At 42.5% G+C, this 24556-nt stretch overlaps 1 protein-coding gene across 1 annotated transcript; it reads right to left on the bottom strand.

Annotated features, from left to right (window-relative positions):
• Positions 1–5583: 5583 nt before the first annotated feature.
• On the bottom strand, positions 5584–24556 carry slc66a1 (solute carrier family 66 member 1). The gene is made up of 8 exons (XM_067970515.1): positions 24482–24556; positions 23683–23876; positions 20190–20319; positions 19027–19114; positions 17873–18024; positions 13561–13653; positions 13204–13389; positions 5584–10567 (listed from the first exon to the last, which is right to left on the bottom strand). The coding sequence occupies exons 2-8, from the start codon at positions 23832–23834 to the stop codon at positions 10475–10477; spliced, it is 894 nt and encodes a 297-aa protein (XP_067826616.1). The 5' UTR covers positions 23835–23876; positions 24482–24556; the 3' UTR covers positions 5584–10474.

Here is a 24556-nt window from a genome sequence, read left to right on the forward strand (position 1 = left end):
TGGTATATGTGTAGCTATTATGGGCAGACCCTGGTATATGTGTAGCTATTATGGGCAGACCCTGGTATATGTGTAGCTATTATGGGCGGACCCTGGTATATGTGTAGCTATTATGGGTGGACCCTGGTATATGTGTAGCTATTATGGGTGGACCCTGGTATATGTATTGCTATTATGGGCGGACCCTGGTATATGTATTGCTATTATGGGCAGATCCTGGTATATGTGTAGCTATTATGGGTGGACCCTGGTATATGTGTAGCTATTATGGGTGGACCCTGGTATATGTATTGCTATTATGGGCGGACCCTGGTATATGTATTGCTATTATGGGCAGATCCTGGTATATGTGTAGCTATTATGGGTGGACCCTGGTATATGTATTGCTATTATGGGCAGATCCTGGTATATGTGTAGCTATTATGGGGCGGACCCTGGTATATGTGTAGCTATTATGGGCAGATCCTGGTATATGTGTAGCTATTATGGGTGGACGCTGGTATATGTATTGCTACTATGGGCAGATCCTGGTATATGTGTAGCTATTATGGGTGGATCCTGGTATATGTATTGCTACTATGGGCAGATCCTGGTATATGTGTAGCTATTATGGGTGGACCCTGGTATATGTGTAGCTATTATGGGTGGACCCTGGTATATGTGTAGCTATTATGGGTGGACCCTGGTATATGTGTAGCTATTATGGGAGGATGCTGGTATATGTATTGCTACTATGGGCAGATCCTGGTATATGTGTAGCTATTATGGGTGGATCCTGGTATATGTATTGCTACTATGGGCAGATCCTGGTATATGTGTAGCTATTATGGGTGGACCCTGGTATATGTGTAGCTATTATGGGTGGACCCTGGTATATGTGTAGCTATTATGGGTGGACCCTGGTATATGTGTAGCTATTAGGTCGCATGACTGCCCTACCCCAGCTAATATTATCTAACTCAGCTCAGACCAGGAATCAAACTGGGGACTCACCTGCTCTGTGTAGCTCAGCACTTCACCCACTGGTGCACTTACTGAAGGGCAAAGGGAAGAATTAAACGTTCCAATAAGGTTAGAATATAAAATACTCCCAAAATCTCTCCCGTGGTTACAGCTCAGGGTCCTCTAAAGTCAGTGAGTCTTGCTAAGAAATAAGAAACCAGTCACATTAGGACTGACAATTTGGAGAAAAAAAACACTGAAAGAAAGTGAATGTGTGAATGTATCAGTGAGTGAGTGTGTGTGAATTAGTAAGTGAGTGTGAGTGCAAGTGTGTGAGAATGCATATAGTGAGTGAGCGTGATAGAGTAAGTGAGTGTGTGTTTGTGAATTAGTGAGAGTAAGTGTGTGTGTAGTGTGTGAGAATGTATACAGTGAGTGTGTACGTGTTTTATGTTTATCAACAAATTTTCCTAAAATAAAACACATTATTCTCTGTTTAATAAAACTGAAATATTTTCCTTTATCAAGAGATACATAACAACAGTCACTGCACTAAAAGTAATTCACGGCGGGATGTGCTTGGATGTTGCACTGTGATAGGCTCAGTTTAAATACAATAATTAATAAATTAATGTACCTTTTTAAAATAACGATCAGGTGAGCATTCCAATTGTTAGTGTTGCTTTCTGGTAATCTCATTGGCCGAGAATTGGCCACCTAATTTTTCAAGTGGTAAATGAAACTTCGAAGCAATTTCATTGGCCAATAGAAATAGTGACGATGTGACAATTCAGTGTGTGTCACTTTCTAGCAATCCCATTGGCTGTTAGCAAGCGCCTCACTAACCTGCTTATATTATTAATAATGCACAATATTTGGTGGTTAAGTTGGCGCCGTGTCTTCAGTAAATGATCCAACCATAGCCTCAAGCAGTAAAGCCAATTAAACAAGTTTGGAGCTTTTGAATTGTTTGTAACCTTTAAATCCGCACTTCAGGAAGATAATGGGATTGTGAACATTTATTGAAACTATCAGGTAGCCTGTTGTGTCGGTTGAAGCTTTTTTCTAACTCTCTTTCGTGACTAACATTCCAACTTTGAGACTGATTTGTTCTGAAAGGGAATTAAAGAGTGTCTGAAATCGCCAGGAGGTGCACGTTCTGTCACCCTTATTACTTCACCTCGGCATTTTTCACACATCTTAATCCTGGAAGATCAACAATGTTTTCATATCTCGGAGCTAATCAGATTCTGTGCCTTTACCAGCCCCTTCCTCGTGGATTAATGTACTCAGTCAGAGCTTTTAAATCAGGAGCTTAATCAGGAAAGGATCATCTCAAGCAGAACTCAATAAAAAGAATAATGATACCGTATTTAAAAACAATATTTGTCACATCCGCAGCAACTGGCGTGTTTTCTGAATTATGTGCATCCTAGACCGTGTCAAATAATAAATAATCATTGTAGCATATTTAGGGGAATTTTTTTGACACTCCTTATTCTTATTTACAAATCCTTTCATGGCTACACTTCTGCACTTCCTCCAGCCCCACATCCCAGCTGATGGTGCCCTTACCTCTGCAACCAAGCCTTCAGTCACCTCACCCAACTCTTCTAATATCTGTTCCTGCTCCCTTTTCGGAAGCGCCGTTGGACCTTTTACTATGCTAAAAGCGCTGTAAACATGCAAGTAGCAGTTGCTTAAAGTTTATCATTTTAACCTGCAGAGCTTTGGGGTGGCCCAGTGCAATGTAGCAACAGCGCCACTCAGTGGTGTCATGTGGATGCACAGCCATCAACTCCCATCTGATACCAATGGCCAGAGAAACGTGTAGATGTCAGAAAGAAATTAACCTTTTCCCCAATGTTCAGTCAAAGACTGAAAAATGACAAAGGAGGGGTAAAGAGAAGAAAACAATTTTCCAAAACAAAACTTTCAATAAGTCAGATAACCTCACAACGTTCTAGTCTTTCCTGATAGTTATAACCTCTCAGTTCTGGTATCATCCTTGTAAATCTTTTTTGCACCTTCTCTAGTGCCTCTATATCCTTTTTATGGAGACTAGAACGGTGCACAGTATTCCAAGTGTCACCTAACCAAGGTTATAAGTTTAATATAACTTCTTTGCTTTTCAATTCTCTAGAAATGAACTCGTGCTTTGTTTGCATTTTTATGGCCTTGTTGATCTGCATTGCTATGTTTAACGATTTGTGAATCTGCACTCCTAGATCCTTTTGCTACTCTACCCCATTTAGACTCTTACTTTCTGAGGAGTATGTGGCCTCCTTAGTCCTCCTTATTAAAATGCAGCACCTCACATTTATATTGAAATTAATTTGCCATTTACACACTCATTCTGCAAGTTTATTAATGTCTTCTTGTATTTTGTCGCATTCTTCCTTTGTATTAATTACATCCCGCAATTTCTGCAAATTTTGAAATTTGAAAAAAGATGCTTAAGTAAATATACACGTGTGAAGTACATTCAGCTGCATTGTGTGAGTTTGTGTAAAATGTCCTCTACTAAAAATCGAAAACAGTGTCACCGTAGCCACATCTGTGGCTAATCAACGATTTTTATCAGACAACACTGGTATAAAAGGACACAAAGCAAGACACAGGAGACTTGTAAGGTGGGCACAAGCTATTACTGTCACAATAGTGGCGCCTGGTGGTCAATAGTAGTAATTCAGTCCATCATTTGGAAGCGGTGTTCACTGTTTTCGTTCAGATTCCCAACTGAAAAGGCACCAGACGAACTACGGCCAGGAATCTGTACTGCTGGTCATGAGGATAGCTGTACCCCGTGAGGAAATGACTTGTATTCTACCGTTTTAACTATATAGTTCAACATTCTATTGGCTTTGTTGATCACTGCTCTGAGTTGTTTGGAGATGTTGAGTGAAGTCCACTAAGACTCCTAGGTCTTTTACAACTTTATTCTTAACTATTTCAACACCCTTCATGGTGTACATATATCATCCATTTTTCATTTGTGAGTGCAGAACACCTTCTCAAAGTCCATATACACATCAAACATACTACCCTCATCAACTCTGTTGTTTCAACGAAGAACTCAATAAAGTTTACCAAGAATTACAAAGAATGTACAGCACAGAAACAGGCCATTCGGCCCAACAGGTCTATGCCGGTGCTTATGCTCCACATGAGCCTCCTCCCACCCTTCTTCATCTAACCCTATCAACATAACCTTCTATTCCCTTCTCCCTCATGTGTTTATCTAGCTTCCCCTTAAATGCATCTATGCTAGTCACCTCAACTACTGCTTGTGGTAGTGAGTTCCACATTCGAACCACTCTCTGGGTGAAGAAGTTTCTCCTGAATTCTCTATTGGATATTTATGGCCCCTAGCTCTGGTCTCCCCTGCAAGTGGCAACATCTTCTCTACGTCTACCCTATCAAACCCTTTCATAATCTTAAAGACCTCTATCAGGTCACCCCATAGTCTTTTTTTTAAAAAGAGAAAAGAGCCCCAGCCTGTTCAATCTTCTCATTTCTGGTATCATCCGCATTTGTCAGACATGATTTGGGTTTTAACAAATCCATGTTGGCTGTTATCAATTAACCCATGTTTTTCCAAGTGAAAATTAATTTTGTCCCAGATTATGGTCTCTAGAAGTTTCCCCACCATTGACATTAGGCTGACTGGCCTGTAGTTATCAGGTTGATCCCTCTCCACCTTTTTGAACAGGGGTGTATTATTTGCAACCCTCCAATCCTCTGGCACCACCTTTACTTCCCTCAGCAACCAAGGATGCATCCCATCCATCGTGCATGACTTTTCTACTTTGAGTGCTGCCAACCTTTTAAGTACCTCCTCTTTTTCCATGTTTATCCCATCCAATTTCTCTTACATATTTTGTATAGCTCATTCAATAATTTCAGAGCTGTCTCCTCCCATTAGGAACATAGGAACAGGAGTAGGCCATTCAGCCCCTCATGCCTGCTCCGCCATTTGATAAGATCATGGCTGATCTGTGATCGAACTCCATATACCTGCCTTTGGCCCACATCCCTTAATACCTTTGGTTGCCAAAAAGCTATCTATCTCAGATTTAAATTTAGCAATTGAGCCAGAATCAATTGCCATTTGCGGAAGAGGGTTCCAAACTTCTACCACCCTTTCCACCGCCCCGTTTAATTTGGTAGTATCTGCAAATATAACTAATTTGCATTGAGTATCTAAATCCAAGTCATTGATGTAGTGGCCCCAGTAGCAAGCCCTAGGACACCCTACTTAGCACTTCACTAACCCAACACAACTCCTCTAACAAGTACCTATTGTTTCCAACCCTTCAGCAAATTTCTTATCCATTCCTGCATTCCCACAGCTCTGAGTTTATCTACTAGTCTTTCATGTGGAATAAAGTGTACAGGAGTCTGAGTATTTTCTGTGATATAAAATACAAACACACAAAAGGTTTTTTAAAATAATTATTTGATCAAAAACACAATGTAGTGACCATTGTATGAAAAAAAGTGGCATAGAAGTGTGTAAAACAAGTTCTGTAAACTTGAGCAGTTTGTTTGAACAGAGGCAAATTATTCTAAATTTATCAGATTTGTACCTATTTCACCAGTAACCAAGAGACAAAATACAATAAATGCATTAAACAAATATATATTACGCTATTTTATTGGAAATATTTTTTCCATAATGGACGAGTAATCTCCTGAATTCAGGGTAATGCTGAAAAACCTGTCCAGTGCTGTCAGCCCGTTCAGGTCTCCCGCTCCCACTTTCCCCAATCAGTGCAGGAAGTGGTTCCCTTTCTCTCCGTACTGATGGGCAGCACTGACCTAAAGTGCATCCTCACTCAGCTGAACAAAGTTCTACAGGGATAAGTTGCAGGGGACAATGATGTAGCTCAGCTGCTTTTAGCATTAGACAACTGGAAGTATTTAAATATTTGATTTGCTCCTTCCAAAATTGTTTTGCTAATTAAATCCTAAGTTTCTGATAGTGAATATTGTGTTTTATTTTTGAGTTTCTCAACTGCTGTCACTCCATTTTTTAAAAAACCCAAATTCAGGAACAAAACTCAAATATAAAGGCAGGAGGATGAGGACCATGCAATCAATAAACAGCTTCCTTGCTAAATACAAAATGAGCATTTATATAATTGAAATAATATTTAAGATTAGAGAATCATAGGAAAAACAGATGCCAGACAACACAACCAGTTCAATATGTAACAAAGAATTTACTCAATTGTACTTAATTGATTATAGATTTTATGTTAAAAGAAAAACTATTAGATTAAATCACAAATCAACAGTTTCCACCAGTCAGTAGGTTGAGAAGTGCTGATGTAATACAATGGGTTATAATGAATTCATGAAATAACGTTACTCTTCGACATGGGTGATTTACAAATTTTCATAGCACCATTTATTGGCAAAAAAAAAAATCCCCTCCAAATTGCAGATGCCCCAAACTGAAATTTTGAATTAACAGTCAGTGCAGAGGAAGACCAGTTATTAAACAGAAAAGTGTTTATTCAAATAACTAATGGATATCAGCTCACTCTCAACATTGTGCTAGATCTGTCACCATCTGAAAACAGGGTCCCTACGTTAACCTATGTAGCAGCTCTTCAGAAACACTAACCTGCCTTTTCTGTTTCAGATGTTGACAGACCTGCTGTGAATTTTCAAAATTTTCTGTTTTAGTTTGCATTGTGTAAACGTGAACAAGCACAAATTCTTCTGGCCCAGAATCTACTCACTGTCTGTGGTAAATCTAACAGTTTATAGTTATGGTGCACTCCTTCACAAACCAGTGCGGTGTGACGCTCAACGTTCTGCCACCGAGACACTGGGATATCTGTTTTAAGTCCCTAAAAAAAAAAATTTCCTCCCATCCCTTTCGCTCTCGCTGATGATACTCTGACAGTTTATATCTGACCAAGTTTCTGGTCACCCATCCTAAGCTCTCCCAAGTAGCTCAGCGATTGTTTTCCTTACACCTGTTTGTGAAGCACCTTGGGACATGTCTTACATTGAAGGCATTAGAGGGTAGTGGAAATCTGGAACTCTTCACCCAAACAACTACTGAATAAATGAGGTCAATTGAAAATGTCAAACCTGAGATTGATAGATTTTCTTTAGGAATGGTATTAAGGGATAAGGAACTGTGGGTAAATGGATTTGAGGTACAGATCAGCCATGATCTAAATGAATGGCAGAACAGGCTCGAGGGGCTGAATGGCCTCCTCCTGTTCCTAATGCTTTAAAGTGCAGGTCGTTGCTGGATATTTAAGTGCATCCTAACCAACAGGCAAATTTTAAAACCCTAAAAAGTTACATTTTTTTCTGCATCTCTGCTGCCATCCCTTTAAAGACTCCCTTTCCTATGCTCCTGGGCGAGGACAATGAGATAACCTGCTTAGAGGTCAGGAGCTGCTCTGCAGGGTCAGGGGAAACCTGCTCCAAGCAGCAATCAAGAACTCACCCAGTGGGGTAAAAGGGTGTAAACTGTCCCCCCAGGCCCCCCCCCGCCCATTTTGTTAGGCATTGGAGCCCAACAGCCAGCTGCCGCCCAGAGAACGTAATACTTTCTAAAGCAAACTGAAGTGTTCATTTTTAGCATTTGTGCAACACGTAAAATGGGCTGAATTAGATTATCAGTCAGAGACTGACCTGATCTACCCTGCAATCTTAGTGCAAATCAAGTTGCATTTCTAAAATAAGTTCAGTAAATTTGTGGAAAAGCTTCTGTTGCCAGCAAAAATGCCCCGTCAGCAATAATACCACTTTCACTTCAATGTGCATGCGTTTCAAAAGCATCAGTCAGACCAGCCACCTGATTCCCAGGTGCACTGAAGCCAGGAGAGAGAGCACTGCAGGGGACTGGGCACCAGCTACAGAACTCCAGCCGAAAAAAGGCCACGTTTAAAAAGTTAGACAAAATGAAGCTTAAAAGCCAAAACTGAAATTTCAGTTTATATCATTAGGACACAGCTCCCACTATACACATTTAACCGGCAGGCAGAACTTTGTGGCTGTCTCCAGACAGCGTTAGCTGTTAACAGCATAAAAACGGTCAGATCCACCCATCTCCTTTTAAAGATAAATTAAACAATGAATTAGCTAATCTGATTTTTTTTAAAAATAACTGGTTGTCATAGAAAACTTCTGACAAGTTGTGCAGACTCAGGAATGAGGCCGTGAGTGAGGCTGATTGCTGCTTCTGAAAGGAAACCAGGCAGAAGAGAGGATTTTTCTTTTTAAAAATGCACATGGAAGTGACTCAAGTAATTTCAAAAGTGGCTAAAAACTAGCAGTCTTTTTTAAAAAAAAAATAAAGTGCAACTTAAAATAAAAATGCTCTTGAATCCTAGGATAGAATGGAAAATATCTGAGTAAACTTCTACAGATCAACCAGTTTATATAAAGTGCAAAGTTATTAAGAGTTTGTTCAGGATCAACCTTCCTCCCACACACACAGAAATTATCAATATTTGATTTTTTTTGTTGGATAAAACATGTAATAGTTTACATGGTACATGAGTACATTCAAAACAGAGATCGACTGATTTCTAGATATTAAAAGGCATCAAGGGATATGGGGACGGTGCAGGAAAGTGGAGTTGAGGTTGAAGATCAGCCATGATCTTGTTGAATGGCACAGCAGGATCGAGGGGCCGGATGGCCTACTCCTGCTCCTATTTCTTATGTTCTTATGGTAATACTGTCACAAGATGTAAAATCTTTTTATTTAAATTGAGAAATCCAGGTGAAAAGGTCAAGTCCCAGGGTGTTGGCCACCAGCAAACATCAAAAGAGTAGAAGAGATAAATGAGGTGACATCCAGCTTAGGTTTTAAAAACCTGTCCAGATGTAGGAGGAAGGGAAGGTGAGGAGTTGCAGAGTTTTCAGGTCCTGAGGAAGAATGTTAACAGTAGGAGATGGTTTGATGAATCTTGATTTCAACACAGTGAGGATGCAGAGAGGAGGAAGTGTGTGTAGGATGGATTATTTGGAGCTTATGAGGAACAAGAGTGGAAAGTTCAAACGAATATTGACCAAAGCAGTAACATATTAAAGACCAAACCATTTGGCATAATTAAGTTTTGCTGCTCCCTGAACTTACACAATACTAAAACCTTTAACACTGTGAAAGGGAAGTGATTCAATTCTGAAATCAAATTTCAAAGTCTTATTGCTAATTTAAAAATATTTTCTAACAGCATCCACACAAATTGCAGAATAAGACACCTCTTCGATCTCATCTCGATGCTGAACATCATAGAAGACATGGCAATGTATTTCAGTTAAAATTTTCATTACACATTTTAAAACTTGAATTCTATTTACAGATAATCTGCACAGGCACCAATTGTTCAGGCTCCCATTTCTTCCTCTCCCTCTGGTACACACCAACTCCTTGCTGGGATAGAGGTTCTGCACCCTTTGCTACCTTGCTCTATTTCCATCCACGAACCTAGACAGCGAGTGTAGGCAGGTCATTCAACTGTGGAAAGCATCACAACTGACCCGGATCGCGTCCTCGCCCAATGTCAGCAGACACTTTTCTGCCGGGGTTACTGGATAGCAATCAGCAACTTGGCTGATTTCTTCCCCCTCCCTATCCCAGGAATGCTGTAGCTAACTCAGCAGAGTCCAGGAGTCAAATCTGGGACCTTCCTGTTCTATAGGGCTCAGTACCACACTGGAGAATGGAGAATACAATCACCTAGAATTTGTACATCATGGCTTTATAAATTTAGCATCCTAGATTGAATAAAAGTCTAAATATAATCCATAGCTAACTATAATCATCAGTGTATGGTCAAGAATAACAATCCTGTATAGGCAGCTCCGCCTGCCCATCCTGAGTTGCTATGGTTTCACTGTTATAACATATTAACAGTTGGTAATTTCGGAATGTTATAGCCCTGGACTGTAATGTCTTTCAACGTGGGATTTGATTTGACACCACCAGTCTCTCTCAAGCACTACTGAACCACATTACTGATTGGCATCAACATACAAACAGGTAAAGCACCAATCTCCAATGGGTCAGTAATGGCATTCCTTACACATGGGCACTAGTGACAAATCATCTGGTGCAGCTGAGCAGACAAGCTGATTTGTGAGCGCCAGACCCAAATGAAGGCTTGGGATTAGATGAATTTTACACCCACTCTGTCCTTATATTTCCATCAGTGGCTTCAGACATTGATTGATTTCCAATGATACAGGCATCGTGTACTGGATGGTTATCTTCGGTCAGCTGGAATATGATGATGCATGAGGAAAACGTTTTTGTGCTGATGAGATCTTACGAGTGAGGTTTCTCACTGGTGATTTTGAGTTAGAGAATTTGCCAAATAATTTATTTCTATAAAGATTTACTGACATGTCGAAACCCAACGAAATCTTGGGTAGGACACCATGTCTTGCTTCAAAAGAGTTTTCTAAAATAAACCAGATTTTCCTGTTGAAACTGGCTGAAGAGGTTTCCATTTTTATAAAGTTCATTCTGAATAAAATCTCTCACCCTGACTCACTGATGAAGAAGCAGGTGCCTTTTTGAAGTAACTAATGGTTTACTTTCGTCGGAGGTCGGCCCTCGATACTTGAAAAACTGAAACAAAATCTGCACAGGTTTCATTAAGGAGAAGCAAACTCTTTTCAAAATGCCTTTTGCTGAATTTTTGTGCTCAAGATAAATCATGTCGGTGCTGGGAAATGGAACACTTCCCACTTTTGGCACCCAGGATCGGCATCAATACTCCAGGGCAAAGTTCCTTCTATCCTGCTGCTATCTCAGAAGAGCAGGCGCCTCCTCCCTCCACTCACTTTCACCAATAGAACATTCCTTTCCACACTAGCCATCCGGACAGCTCTATAGTTTGCCGATTTTATGCCAAACATTTTCCTTAAACACCACCAAAAAGAAAAATCACACATTAACTGGTCATTCATCTCATTGCTGAGTGTGGAATCTTATCCACAAAACGGCTGCCATGTTTGCCTACAAAAACAGTCAGTGCATTTCAAAGTAATTCATTGTATATGAGGCACTTTGGAGCGATGTGATAATATAACTACGGGTAACTTTGACCTTTAGGCCCATACCCACTAGAAGCAGGATTGAACCCGCCAAATCCATTATTATTGGATCTTTCCTACATTACGACAGTGATTACACTTCAAAAGTACTTCATTGGTTGTCGCTTTGGGATGTCCTGAGGTCGTGAAAGGCGCTATATAAATGCAAGTCTTTCTTTCTTTACAACCCACAGGAGAGACTTTCATCCCATTAGTCCAGGCTGGACTCTAGCCCAACCCCAATCTTCACTTTTAGAGAATAGTCCAACAGCTACTACACCCGGTACCAAAGAACACTCGTCTTCAACAACTAACCTCAAAGCAAAAAGGTCTCCATCCCAAAGTACCGCCCCCTGTAATCACACACTACACCCCAGCTAACCTGCTCCCAGGTGTACAAGGCTGGCCTGAAATAACCACTCCTTTCCACCTTCTCCTTGAAGTATTTGTGTTGACTGAAGCTCCACAGTCACATGGGGAAAGCCTCCCCCTGCCCAGGGGGATTCAGTTAAAGGCTTTTTTTTAATTATCCAACAGCAACAAGTACAACTGAATAAAGGAAAGGCTTTGGTTTCTCTGGGCGTGTAGGGGGTTCCACTGTAACGTCAACTGACAGGGGGCAGAATATCCCACAGAACAGCCTTGCACATCTGAAACTTGCGTTAGAATCCAATACAGAAAGATGCTCTTTCTCTCTCTCTCCCACAAGATTGTCGGTTCTGTGTAAAATAGCTTAGCTATTTGGCCTCAAATTGTCAGGTCCACAGAGCACTAACACCATCTAGTTCAGACTCTGGCAGTGCTCCTCTATAGATATCTCCCATTAATGCTGCTTCTAGGTTGATCAGAGGCCTGCTTTAAATGGGGTATGAAGGCCCAATCATCCCCCCCACCCCCCCAACTGTGAATGACTAGCTCACTAAATGCAAAAGTAACAGAATGAGCTACGGGGAACTCCATGACTGATTTGAGCTGCCAGTAGGTAGCCTGCTTGTTGAGAGGTGTGCCAGTTAATCCTGCATTTTGCTTGTCCTACTATCCCATTTGGATTGGAAAGCACTGAAATGTCAGCGAGCTCAATGGGCAGTGTGCAATTATGTGTTTCACGTGTGCGTATACACATTATTTATGTAAACAGCTGATGCTGTTCCACTTCCCCCAGAGTTCATGGTGGCACCATCCTTCCTCCCCACCACAAAGCACCGCTCCCAGCTTCAAACCCTTCCCCTTCATCACCATTTATTTCCCCCCTTGCCTTTGTCATCTATTTCCCTCTTTCACTGCCATCTATTCCCCATTTCACTTGCCATCCATTCCTTGCTGCCTGCTCAGTCCTTCTCCTAACCAAGTCCTGCTATTCTTGTCAGAGGTCCTGCCTATTAGTATACAGAGGCTGCAATCCCTGCCATTAGCGCTGGGAGTAGTGACCCAGTGCAATGCACTAGCAGCCAGACTTGGGGAGAGGAATGGGGCTGGGAGACGGGGCAAGGCTGAGCTGATTCTTCTTAGCAAATATCGACTCACTGCCCAATGATGTCAGTGTGAAACATTTCACTGTCACTTGCCTCCCTCAGCTGAATGTTCCATTACTGCACTAGATGCAGCTAGAGGTCAAAGTGGAAAGTCTGGGTCAGACAGGTCAAGGCTGCGCAGGAGACACTTTTACTGCTCATGCCATATCCAGACTCTCTTTATCCCTCTACTTATCTCTCCTCCTTTCCTGAAGGCACTTTCTGGGGTTAGGTTTAACGAGTAAGCCACCCTACTGTCCCTCACTCACGTGCCCATTCTTCGTGTCTGAACATAGACAGCACGTGTCAGGCTATTCAACTGTTATGAGCATCACAACCAAGCCCAATCCGGTCTTCGCCCCCTCTCGATACATACGCAGTTTCCAGTAGGAGTCAATGGATAGTCATCAGTAGTAGCACCAGCCCCGGGGATGGGGGGGGGAGCACTGAGACCAAATGTGGCGCCACTCTGGTTAATGTCAGTTAACTCTGCAGAAACCAGAAATCAAACTCGGGCCTTTCAGGTCTGAACAACTCCGTTACCGTTACACACTGGGAGGCGCAGTTATCCGCTGCCATCAGTGGAGCCCACCAACAAGACCAGCTCCAGGACACCTGGCCACTAAGTACGACTGGAGGAGCAAGAGGGTTCTTTGACGTGAAAGGATACTGTAAGATCGAGTGCCATGGTTCCCAAGCTGCCTACCAGCCAGGGAAGATGATGCAGCATGTAGTCACCCTCTCTCTGCCCTTTTCTTGGGATCTTCAGCAGCACACTCAGGCCATAGGTGAGGTTCCCTAGAATCATCAAGGCAAAGAGGGAAACGGAGATGCCTTCTGTTGACTTCCGTTTTACCTGCGGAGAAAAATGTATAAACTTAAAAAAAGAAAATACAGCAGCACGAGAAATACTTCATATTCTCCCTCCGCTCCCGAGGGCGCTGACTCTTGCTGGGTTTTGGGTGCTCTGTACAGCCTCAGTGCTGCACAGTGTGTTACCATCACCTCGATAAACTGAAACACTTACGTTTTGGTACAGCTGAGGCAGCCTGGATGCCAAGTAGAACACAGACGAAAAGGAGCCAATAGTAAAACCGATGATTTCTCGGGTAGTAAATTTCTGCAAAATACAAAATTACGGACTGAATATAAACAAACAGAAATAAAAGGAGAATGGTTGTTATAAATGCATGTAGAGTGGCAGCAGAGCTCTTTTTTACTGTAATTGCGAAGTTTGAGATTTCGAATGGACTGGAAGTGGAGCTCGTACTGGATTCAGGGAGAGGGGAGAGGGAATGTTAAAATCAACCCCCGTAAACAAATTCTTGTCCCAAAAACAGGATGTACATCTTACTGAAACAAAAATAGGAAGTGATGGTGTTGGCCAGGGGCTGCAGAAAACTACTGAGCTTAATTCGAATTGCTAACAAAGACACTGACTTTTGAACTGAAGTGACCTGGAGTTCAGTCACTGGTCTGAACTGGCCAGAACCGGTTTGAATTCATTCCGCTTCTCAGAGGGACAAAGGAGCTCTGATGAGACACCAGACCTTATTTAGAAAAGGAGTATTGAGGTGATGCTACCTAGCCCCTTGGAACAGAAGCCAACTGGAGAAGACAGCATCATTCGAAAAGACAGACTTGGAGTTAAAACTGAAGAATTGCAGGCTTGGTGCCAGTTTGTTTATGAGGGAGACTCCGGAGACTAACAATCGTGGAAGTAGGGACCCTACGTCAGGGACGACGTCGAGAGAGAGAGAGCGCGAATCGCCTGGCCAGCGTTATCTCTCCTTTCCGGGTAATATAATATCCTTTCTATTCTGTGACCACTCAGGGAGTGTTAGTCAGGGAAACCTAGTGGGTGTGCGTTTAAATCCTAGTTTGAACATAAAACTGTATAACCTGCTGTAAACTGCATGCCTATATCTAACCAGACATATAAGCGGTATGTACATGATCTAATAACGTTAATAAAGCGAATTGAGAATTAAGAGAGAATTGACTGTCTCCTCTGTGTACTAAGCCAAAACCGTTAACCGGTGACTTCCGGTCAACAATGGTAATATGCAGCAGGTTAGTAGATTGGGCAGATTGAGGTTAAATGAAATTTGACAAATTGAGGGGAAATATATACTAAAAAGGATATATTTAAAAAGGAGTAAAGTTGCAGAGAGAGAATAGGAGTTCAGCTGCACAAATCTTTAATAAGAGGACAACAAGTTGATAAAGCTGTTAAAAAAAGTTTATGGGATCCTCGGCTTTACAAATAGGGCAAAAAAAGAGGAAATGCTAAACCTATAGAAATCATTGATTAGGCCACAGTGAAAATAGTATGTTCAGTTTTGGGTGTCCTGCTTTTGGAAGGATGTCAAGAGGGTGCAGAAGAGATTTACTCAGATGATAGCATGAATGAGAGGCTTCAGTTATGAGGAGAATCTAGAGAATGGGAGGAGGGGTCTTTTCATTAAAGCAGAGAAGGTTAAGATGAGATCTGATGGAGGTGTTCAAAATTGAAAGGTTTTGATGAGGTAACTGAAGGGCATAAATTTAAGATCACCACTAAAAAAAGGACGGAAGAGATTAGGAGAATTTTTTTTGGCAGATGGTTGTTAAAAAGTGGAATGCCCTACAGCGGTGGAAACAAAATCCAGAACAGTTTTTAAAAAGGGAAAGGGATAAATATTTGGAAAAGAAAAATTTAAAAGGTTATAGAAAAAGGGCAGTGGAATGAGACGATGGGTAACTTTTTCAGAGCAGGGACTAGTGCAATGGGCTGAATTGCCTTCTGTGCTGGAGAATTCTATGACTTTAGGTTCATTGTGAAGGAGAAAAGATGGGTGAATGTTTCAGGTTGGATGGGGTTCTACATCAAGAACATTAACTGGTCTTTTGTGTTTCAGATACTGAAGGACCTGCTGTGTATTTCACCATTTCCTGTTTCTCTTTCTGATTTCCAGCTGGCAACCTGTACAACATCTACTTTCTCCTAATGGTGAAAGCAGCGAGTTACTGAGCTACGCAAACTGGTTTGTGCTGATCTAATTCCGGGTACCACCTGGGGCACTACAAGTGAGAAACTCGGGAACGGGGGGAGAGGAAGACAAAAAGCCAGGACTCCTGATCGTTGTACAGTGATTCCCCTACAAAGAAACTGCCTGTGTGTGTATGGATGTTGGAAAGCCTGACACTCCCTGTACAGGCTCACATAATGAAGAACAGCCACCTGGAAAAAAGATGCTACAGGGCGAGAGACACCTATAGAACCGGGAACCCTCTGTGAGTTAATGCCTTTAGAAGAGATGGGGAGAAGATTGGAGGGAGATGAATGAATTCTGGGTGGGTCGGGGCAGCTGTGAGGCAGGATTCAATGGTGGAGTTCAGAGAATGTGGAAGTACAGGATTGAGAATCAACAGTGGGTATGTTATCTAAACCGCACAGGGTCTAAATCAAATCAGATTTCTCGTACATACTTCTTGCCAATGAAGCAACATCCATCCTTATCCTCTCCACTCGGGGATTGTGGAACCAGTTCATATATCCCTGCCATCAGCAGGACAATAATTGTTTTGTGTTTTTATTACCGCCAACATACTTTTTTATTTAATTCATTCATGGGATGTGGGTGTCGCTGGCGAGGCCGGCATTTATTGCCCATCCCTAATTGCCCTTGAGAAGGTGGTGGTGAGCCGCCTTCTTGAACCGCTGCAGTCCATGTGGTGAAGGTTCTCCCAGAGTGCTGTTAGGAAGGGAGTTCCAGGATTTTGACCCAGCGACGATGAAGGAACGGCGATATATTTCCAAGTCGGGATGGTGTGTGACTTGGAGGGGAACGTGCAGGTGGTGGTGTTTCCATGTGCCTGCTGCTCTTGTCCTTCTAGGTGGTAGAGGTCGCGGGTTTGGAGGTGCTGTCGAAGAAGCCTTGGCGAGTTGCTGCAATGCATCCTGTGGATGGTACACACTGCAGCCACTGTGCGCCGGCGGTGAAGGGGCTGAATGTTTCGGGTGGTGGATGGGGTGCCAATCAAGCGGGCTGCTTTGTCCTGGATGGTGTCGAGCTTCTTGAGTGTTGCCTGGATGAGTGGAGCTCCAACAAGTGGACAGTATTCCATCACACTCCTGACTTGTGCCTTGTAGATGGTGGAAAGGCTTTGGTGAGTCAGGTGGTGAGTCACTCGCCGCAGAATACCCAACCTCTGACCTGCTCTTGTAGCCACAGAATTTATATGGCTGGTCAATGGTGACCCCCAGGATGTTGATGGTGGGGGATTCGGCGACGGTAATGCCGTTGAACGTCAAGGGGAGGTGATTAGACTCTCTCTTGTTGGAGATGGTCATTGCCTGGCACTTGTCTGGCGTGAATGTTACTTGCCACTGATCAGCCCAAGCCTGGATGTTGTCCAGGTCTTGCTGTATGCGGGCACGGACTGCTTCATTATTTGAGGGGTTCTGAATGGAACGGAACAATGTGCAATCATCAGCGAACATCCCCATTTCTGATCTTATGATGGAGGGAAGGTCATTGATGAAGCAGCTGAAGATGGTTGGGCCTAGGACACTGCCCTGAGGAACTCTTGCAACAATGCCCTGGGGCTGAGATGATTGGCCTCCAACAACCACTACCATCTTCCTTTGTGCTAGGTATGACTCCAGCCACTGGAGAGTTTCCCCCCTGATTCCCATGGACTTCAATTTTACTAGGGCTCCTTGGTGCCACACTCGGTCAAATGCTGCCTTGATGTCAAGGGCAGTCACTCTCACCTCACCTCTGGAATTCAGCTCTTTTGATCATGTTTGGACCAAGGCTGTAATGATGTCTGGAGCCGAGTGGTCCTGGAGGAACCCAAACTGAGCATCGGTGAGCAGGTTATTGGTGAGTAAGCGCCGCTTGATAGCACTGTCGACGACACCTTCCATCACTTTGCTGATGATTGAGAGTAGACTGACAGGGTGGTAACTGGCCGGATTGGATTTGTCCTGTTTTTTGTGGACAGGACATACCTGGGCAATTTTCCACTTTGTCGGGTAGATGCCAGTATCGTAGCTATACTGGAACAGCTTGGCTAGAGGCGCGGCTAGTTCTGGGGCACAAGTCTTCAGCACTACAGCTGGGATGTTGTCGGGGCCCATAGCCATTACTGTATCCAGTGCACTCAGCCGTTTCTTGACATCATTGGAGTGAATCGAATTGGCTGAAGACTGGCTTCTGTGATGGTGGGGATATCGGGAGGAGGCCGAGATGGATCATCCACTCGGCACTTCTGGCTGAAGATGGTTGCAAACGCTTCAGCCTTGCTTTTCGCACTCACGTACAGACGGCGATGCTTAAGTTAGAACTCACCTGGTTAGCAAACGTATGAGGCACAGCTAACAGAGAACGGCCTGTAAACCTCGGCATTTCTCTAATCGGAGATCTGGCATCATTGCCTGGTACCAAGGAGACAGTCGCTCCAAGCATCATAAACACGACAACAACGTTGACTGCAGGCCCATCTGTAAGAAAACACAACTTTTGATTCTTTGCACTTTTGAAACATTTTAGTTCTTAAAAGTAATTTGCAACTTTTGCTCAGCAAATAGTGATGGTTAGTATTGGTTCAGACTGGCGCTTGCTGTACATGTTGGAGCAGAGACTGACCTGAGCAACATATCAGCGGGGATTTTAATTTACAGACACTTGGTACCAAGTGCTACCACAATATTAAAATCAAACTATTACTCTTCTCTCCCCTCTTCGATCTCAACTCTACTTTCCCGCCCAATCCCCATATCCCTTGATTCCCTTAGAGTCCACAAATCTATCGAGAGGAGCAGGAAAGGAAGCTACTTTGTTAGCAGTAATTTCCCAAACAAGCTCAAGCCCCAATTCTATATCCAATGGGGCTGCAGTGGAGGGAATGTGTCACAGAATCATACAAATTTATGACACAGGAGGCCATTCGGCCCATCGTGTCTGTGCCAGTCGAAAAAGAGCCATCCAGCCTAATCCCACTTTCCACTTTCCAGCTCTTGGTCTGTAGCTTTGTAGGTTACGGCACTTCAAGTGCATATCCAAGTACTTTTTAAATGTGATGAGGGTTTCTGCCTCTATCACTCATTCAGGCAGTGAGTTCCAGACCCCCACCACCCTCTGGGTGAACAAATCTCTCCTCAACTCCGCTCTAATCCTTCTACCAACTACTTTAAATCTATGCCCCCTGGTTATTGACCTCACTGCCGATAACATATCATCAGATATTTAATTTATGAAACCCAAAAATTCACTAATGTGCCCAGTGAAAGGATGACAGTGCAGCTATCACACCAATGCGCACACTGCGTATGCCTGGCTGTGCCCAAACCATGAGCAACTAACTATATCTATGACAGTACATGAAAAATCAGAGTTGGCATATCTTTTGGGAAGATAGTCATGAGACACACAGAGAGAATCTTACACAGGGCCTCAAGGAGCAAGGAGCACTTTTAAATCGTAGTTAGCAAAGAGTCACTCACATTGTATCGACCGATTCTTCATCTTGTAATAAGTATACAGTGAGACCATCGCCAGATCCACTATGACATAGTACACAGCGGTGTAAGTCTGAAAGAGCAAGCAACAGAGGTAGAGATATGACTGGCAGCAACTAATTACAAGAATTCACTCTTCACTAAAGAAAAGTAATCAGCAAAACACATTCTTTAAAAAAAAGCCATCTACCCTATCACAGACCTTCCCTTTTGTCCTTTCCTCCCCTCCCCCTGGCTCTGTACTTGCCTAAAAACTTTAACTCTAACATCTTCCAGTTCTGACGAAAAGGTTTTCAACCTGAAAACTTTAACGCTGTTTCTTTCTCCACAGATGCAGCCTCACCTGCTGAGCTTTTCCTGCATTTTCAGTTTTTATTTTTAAAAAGTCTGTCATGCCAGACTCGAGGCTATTCTGGTTAGAAATTGAATCAAAATTCTCCCAATGCCAGAGTGAATAAAGCACTGGGGGTAGTGGGATATTGAGCCATATTGACCAGATGATCCCAGGTTCCATCCCTGGTCTGTGTGGAGTTAGCTGATCTCAGTTGGGGGAGGGGGAGAAGAGAGGAAGCTATATTTGGCCTTCTGGTCTTTATTGTTCAATTTCACACAGGGCTGTGCAACAGCCAGCAGGGAAGTGAATTTTCATTTGATACAGATGCTGTTCTGGCTGGTTATCTTCCAAGTGAGATGCAGCGGCCCATCATGTGGACAGTGACGCAATGAAATTGGATCCTCCTACATTTTTTTTCTCTCCTTGACTGGAACCAGTGGAATGGTTTAAAATTTATCTTATAGGATCTAGATAATCCCAAATCAACAGCACCCGAGAGATTTCATCGCACAAGGTACATTCAACATTATGCCTTGTTACGATATTAATTCATAATCCCACAATGCCAGCTGAATGAGGGTAAATTAGTGGAGCCACTCCAGTTCCACTCAATGCACACAACACGAATTGGTGCAGAATGCAAAAAACAACCTGAGGTAGGTCCTGTGATTCAGGTTGTTTGTTACAGATCAAAAGTCAGATTGCAGTCACATTCAGTGTTGATCCAATCTTCAACTGATAGTCTAATTGGGGTGTAAAAGAGTTCCTTACATACAATACCATCTTGGAATGTTATTGTGTGAAGACCAGTTACCTGCAGCGGCAACTGCTGAGCTAGGAAAGCACCAAGGAAATTGCACGAGTCGCCTCCCAGCCAACCCAACAAGAACCAGAGTGAGAAAGCTTCGTCCATGTTTCCATTCTTGTAGGAGTGGTAACATTGCCTAAATAAAAATAAACTGGAGTTAAAAACCATTTGACAAAACCTTCAAAAAGAAAAATTGTAGATCCCTCTTCCATATAACACCTCAATCCAACACCCATTGGTGCATTCATTTTTGATGAGGGAGGCTGGGGGCATGCTCCACTGGAAAATTCTGAATTTTAATATTGAAATGGTACAATCTGGTTCACTCTTGACACTTTTTCCCTTTAATAATTGATTTTTTTTTTAACATTGGAAAAAGCTAGGAAAAATAACTGAAATTTGGATTTATCCATTTTCAAGAGACCATCCAGACTATCATTTCCCCAGTGGCTACCTCGGTTCACTCTCCTCTCCTTACAGAGGATCTCCCTCCCCCTTCAACCACATTAACAGGTTTGCCATCTAATCCCCACTTGTCAGTTAAGTTACCAAAAACCAGCAAATAGTTGAATGCATGTGGATAAGGAAGTATTTGTTGCAGCAAAAAACTTTCTACATTTTTTTTTGGGGGGGGGGTGGGAAGGAGGAAGAGGAGAATATCAACAGACTTTATAAAATCAAATTTGCTTTGTTTGATTCATGATTTGTTCTTTTTTTTAAAAAAATAGGTTCAACTGCACACATTGAATGTAGCAAATCCTGGCTGACAGATTTTAAAAGAGAATTGGTTCCTAATAAAGTGCTCCAGGCTCAGGCAGTGGTGAACTTAATTCTTTCGTGACATCAGTTAAAGTGTGGTCACAAAAAGAGAAGCATGTCCCACACAGCAGGGCAATACATAACCAGGAAGTCCTATGAGTAATGAAACAATTTTAACAGTAGGTGGAAAAACCACAGTGAGGAAATAAAGGAATAATTGCACCTTTAATAGTTAAACTGTGGATTCAAAATTTTCCATTTATAGGGGTTTTGATAGTTTCTCCCTATTTACTCTGTTTCCACTGGCAGGAAAGTCAGTAACCAGAGGACACAGATTTAAGGCAATTGGCAAAGAACCAGAGGGGAGATGAGGAGAACATTTTTATGTAGCGAGTTGTTATGATCTGGAATGCACTGCCTGAAAGAATAATGGAAGCAGATTCAAAAACAACTTTCAAAAGGGAATTGGATAAATACTTGAAAGGGAAAAAATTGCAGTGCTATATGGGGAAAAAGCAGGGGAGTGGGACTAATTGGATAGCTCTTTCAATGAGCCGGCACAGGCACAGTGGGCCAAATGGCCTCCTGTGTTGTATAATTCTATGATTACAATATATTACAAATAGAAAGCTTAAAAACCAGAGTTTGAGGGGGAATCATGAAAGCTTGGCAAAGACATCCCAACCTGGAAAGAAAAAACACACATACTGTCAGCATTAAGAGCCAGGAATGTCCAAATGTTCCTGATACCTCAGTTGATAAATATGCCTGCTACAGTACTGATCATACAGACTAACAAGGTTCCAAATTCAGTCCCAAGTAAATTTTTTTTTCAAAAAACAAATTCTCGGAATATGGGAACCGCTGGCAAGGGCAGCATTTATTGCCCATTTGTAGTTGTCCTGATGGTGGTAGTGGGCCGCCTACTTCTTGAACCGCTGCAGAAGTTTGATACAACTGAGTGGCTTACTAGGTCACGTCAGAGGATCAGTTAAGAGTCAACCACATTGATATGGGACTGGTGTCACATGTAGGCCAGACCGGGTAATGACAGTAGGTTTCCTTCCCTAAAGGACGTTAGTGAACAGTTGGTTTTTTACGACAATCCAACAGCTTCATGGTCACTTTTACTGATATCAGCTTTTAACTGAGTTAGGCGATCTCAGTGCCCAGTGTTTGGAAGCAGATGAAAAAGAGAAAGGGCTCCTGCTTTTGATTGCTATACACTCTATCCGAGTGAACATTGGGTGAGGGCAAGACCAGGCTCAGCTGCGATGCTACCCAGGGTTGAATATCCTGTCTGACGCATGCTATCTAGGCTCACCCATGAAGAATGGCCACTTGGGCAAGGTGCTGGTGACCAACTGGTAGCTGTGGAACCTGCACCCCAAAATGAGTCAGCGCTTTCAGGAGGAGAGGAGATTTGCGAGGGAAAAAAAAACACTCACACAGACAGGGAGACGTTGTGGTGGAAATGGGGAAAACTGACATTACCCAATGAACTGAAACTTATAATTCATATTGGTACAAGTTAAAGTTCACTTTATTTCCTCATTTTAGTTAGTCGATGGCTTTTGCTAAACTAACCACATACCACTGTTGCTGAATTAGTGATTTGTATTTTTCTATTTAATCTCAAAAGCTGCAGAATGAGTCAGATATATTCAAAGTGCTGTAGACTAACGCAATCAATAGATTGCCATTACAGCACAGGCCATTTATGGCAACGTGGCAAAGTAGAATACTAACACACTCATTTAGCTCAATCTATTACTCAGTAAGTAAATACATCATGTGTTAAGCTACCAGGGGTCATACAGACTAGGAAAGATTTCAGATTTCCCCGGTCTGTGCTGAGTTAGTAGATCTCAGTCAGGGCAGCATTAGGGATCTCCAATTGGCCTCAGGATCCTTGGGTCAAAGTCAGCCACTTCAGGAAAGAAGAAGGGGAGAAAATTGAATTTCAAAAAAACACTAGCACAAATGAGAACATGAATACAGGCTGATGGCTAAGCAAGTTCAGCCAATAAACAGCTGAGCCATATAGACCTGGAAGATCCCAAGTTCAATCCCCAGGCTGCCACCTACACAATTGTAACCAGCAAGGAATCTGTACCTTCAAGTGAGACAGGCAGAAAAAAAAATTGTGAAAAAAATAAGAAAAAAAAATCACAAAATGTACTTGTGTTCTCAAGTTGACTTGTACCCTCAAGTTGACTTGTACCATTAGGCCCCAGATAATGTGCATCAACCAAGAGAGGTTTAAACCACAACATCACAAAGCAAACTCAGACCTTTTGTTCTTCAGGAACAAACACCTTCTGTCAAAACCATTTCAGAACACTTTGAATGGAAGGTGACATGAAAAAGAGTACCAACTTGACCTGCTGTGTTATCTTCTGTTTTTAAGTCAGTCTATCCGAGTGAACGTTGAGTGAGGGCAGGACCAGGCTCAGCTGTGATGCTACCGAGGGTTGAATATCCTGTCTGTAGGCTCACCCATTGTCGTGAAAACCCAACCGTTCACTAATGTCCTTCAGATTTCCAGTATTTCCTCTTTATAGCTCAATTACGTTTGACTTTATTTGGCTGCAAATTCCGATTCGGGTTGCCATAAAAATATGCATTTCACTGAAAATATTTATAGATAAAAATATTTTCCGGTGGACGAGGGAACTCAAAAGTTTAGCGGACTGGCTGACTTATGAGTTGCAATAAGAGCCCAGTAAATTGTACTTACGGGAAAGCAGACAACATGAAACAGGCGATGGAGAAGAACCCCAGCATAACACTCGCCACATCCCTACTGTCTTCGGTGCATTCTTGGAGAATATTCCAAATGGACCGGGACCCGTTCGGGCAATCGGTAGTAAAATTTCTCGTGAAGGACATAATTTACACAGTGCTGTTCGGGGATGTTTATTTACAAGACAGCTTCGGCATCAACGGCCCAGTTAACATTGGGGGGGGGGGGGGGGGAGGAAGGAAAGGTGGAGGGGGGGGGGGAAGAGGAAGGAAAGGGGGGGGGGGGAAAGAGAACAGAAACAGATTGAAAGTCACCAACAAAGCAAATTAAACACTGAATAACCGAACACATTAACGCGAAGATTAGCAGTTCAGCCTCTGCTGTGTCGTGAGTTGTACTTTAATGAAAGGACAGAACGAAAAACAATTCTTTAATAATATCCAACTTTCTAAGTTAAACAGTGAGCTGCTTGCTGTCAGATTAACAAGGGATGACTACAACACTGAAATGCAGAACCTGACAAGGTTCCGAAGTCCGTAAATCATTAACCTGACTTTTCTCTTCAATAGTAAAAGATTTTACATTTGTTCCGTTTTGAGTTTTATCAGCTCCCCGAGCCCTTAAACAGATTCAATCTACAAGGAAGCAGAAAAAATTATAGAGTATCGCTGGACAAACCAACAATGTGTACTATCCCCCCCCTCTTTTTTTTTGCCCCATTAATATTGAGAATCAAGACACCGATCCCCATTAAATTAGCAGATCCCAGGATTATAGTTAAGAAACTCTTTACCTTCCAGCTAGTCCAAGATTCCCTTATGTTGACACCAGACAGCCGGAAGAGGGGTCACATGACAAGTCAGGTGAC

This window comes from Heptranchias perlo, chromosome 32 (assembly GCF_035084215.1).
Source record: "Heptranchias perlo isolate sHepPer1 chromosome 32, sHepPer1.hap1, whole genome shotgun sequence".
Classification (NCBI taxonomy): domain Eukaryota; kingdom Metazoa; phylum Chordata; class Chondrichthyes; order Hexanchiformes; family Hexanchidae; genus Heptranchias; species Heptranchias perlo.